Here is a 1,910-nt window from a genome sequence, read left to right as displayed (position 1 = left end):
ACATATATATATATAGTATGTTTATTATATAAACATTATTGGTTACATATGTGCGTACATGTTTCAGTGAATTTATGTACATAATTATTATTAAATAAATTAAAATGTATCGAACTGTAAAACTAATCACGCGGGTTTCATTAGATTTAAATCTAGGAACCCAATTTATGCAAACATTATATATATATATATATATATATATATATATATATATATATATATATATGTATACATATATATATCTGTAGAAATATATATTCTTATAATATATACCAATTCTTATTTAAGAAGCTCAATGTAATTACAGAGCAATATAGTGAATAAATAATATCATGAATTTTGGAATATGTTTTTTTTTTGTCATTTATTCACTATATATATACTTATATATATATATATATACATATATATATATATATATTCACACACACACACACACACACACACATATATATATATATATATATATATATATATATATATATATATATATATATATATATATAAGATTCAAAACGTATCGCAAAAATAAAAACAAATAAACACATCTACGCAAATCGTGATAGTTCCAAACAGTCATACGACATGGTAAAGGGGTAGGACTTCTTACTGGGAGTTCCGATTTCGAATCATGCTAAGTGCAGCCACATAACGAGTCGTAGACGACGAAACATGTGTCAGTGGATACTTCTATTTTGGATGATTATATTTAAAATCAATATACATACCGTTTCCCATGTCGGGGTGCCAAATTGGTAAAAGGGAAAATTATTCCCAACTCGCATTTAGCTAAAAATGAACTTTCGTAAAAATAATTGACTTCTTTCAAAACGTATCACAAAACACACACACACACACACACACACACACACACATGGTAATATTTTCGGGGTAAACTTACCTGAAAAGGATTCCCTTCGTGTTGGGTCAATTGGACTGGACATTGTTGACATACTTTTCGTTGGTGTTAGATCCGCATCGTCGACCACGTCTATCGTGGTCATATCGTCATTCTTGTCCGGCGTCGACGTCGTCGATAAGGGTCCACTCCCGGTTCCAGTACTGGTCGTACCGCCAACCGTCCCAATCTCGAGACTGGTCGGATGTGACGGCGTCGAGGTTTGGTGTGTTGTCGTATGATGATGATGATGTTGATGTGTGTGATGGCCAGACTGCCGGTCCACCTCTGAGATGATCTGCATTTTCTCATTAAAGTCGCTCTTTTGCTGTTCAGAGTCTGGATCAAACGACTTGCTCACGAATTCCGTTAACCGTTCCATTGTGTTTTACTTTCCCGCTAGACGGCGTGACAATTTCACGGTGAACTATCGTTTGCTTCTTTCCTTCTTTCTTAGAATATTTCAATTTTAAAGAAAAACACAAAATTGAAAAAAAAAAAAATGTCGTTTTGGGTTTATATTTATCTTTAAGAAAACGAATAACATAAATAATTTATTTCTGATGTGTTTTTTGCTATGTTTTGTCCTAATAAAACATATGTTGTTTCCATCAAGGTTTTACACGTGCTTAATATTTGTGTTGAAAGCATCGATAAATATTTAAGACATTCGTTTGACAATATCACATAAACGCTTTATTCAAACAGTTATTTATATATATATATTCTCTCTCTCATCTAAAATTAAAATTATTTAATTTTTGTCATTTTTTTTATTTAAATGTTTTCTAAAAACTCCAAGTTCATACATTTTAACACAATCCATAATTTTCAATAAGGTTTAAAGACGAAAAAATATAATTCTATTCATAAATGTAAACTACATCTCTTGACAATTATATAAATACAGTCATCACGGTTGATTGCATTTAGCACCTGTTAGTTATGTGATGATCGTTACGCGGTTAACGACATGGACTGACGTTCGAATCCAGTTCGTTCCACAAAAACA

At 31.2% G+C, this 1,910-nt stretch overlaps 1 protein-coding gene across 1 annotated transcript in view; it reads right to left on the bottom strand.

The window, feature by feature from the left end:
- LOC145296967 (short stature homeobox protein 2-like) overlaps window positions 1-1,419 on the bottom strand; it is a 300,556-nt gene extending 299,137 nt beyond the window's left edge. Inside the window, exon 1 of the mRNA XM_080143195.1 lies at window positions 902-1,419. Within this exon, the coding sequence (XP_079999321.1) occupies window positions 902-1,280 (379 nt within the window). The 5' untranslated portion in view covers window positions 1,281-1,419. The remainder of the gene's footprint in view (window positions 1-901) is intronic.
- Window positions 1,420-1,910: the final 491 nt, after the last annotated feature.

This window comes from Euprymna scolopes, chromosome 17 (genome assembly GCF_053919585.1).
Source record: "Euprymna scolopes isolate OS-2025 chromosome 17, ASM5391958v1, whole genome shotgun sequence".
Taxonomy (NCBI): domain Eukaryota; kingdom Metazoa; phylum Mollusca; class Cephalopoda; order Sepiida; family Sepiolidae; genus Euprymna; species Euprymna scolopes.
The sequence above is the reverse complement of the archived record's forward strand: the minus strand, read 5'-3'. Positions and strand labels throughout refer to the sequence as shown.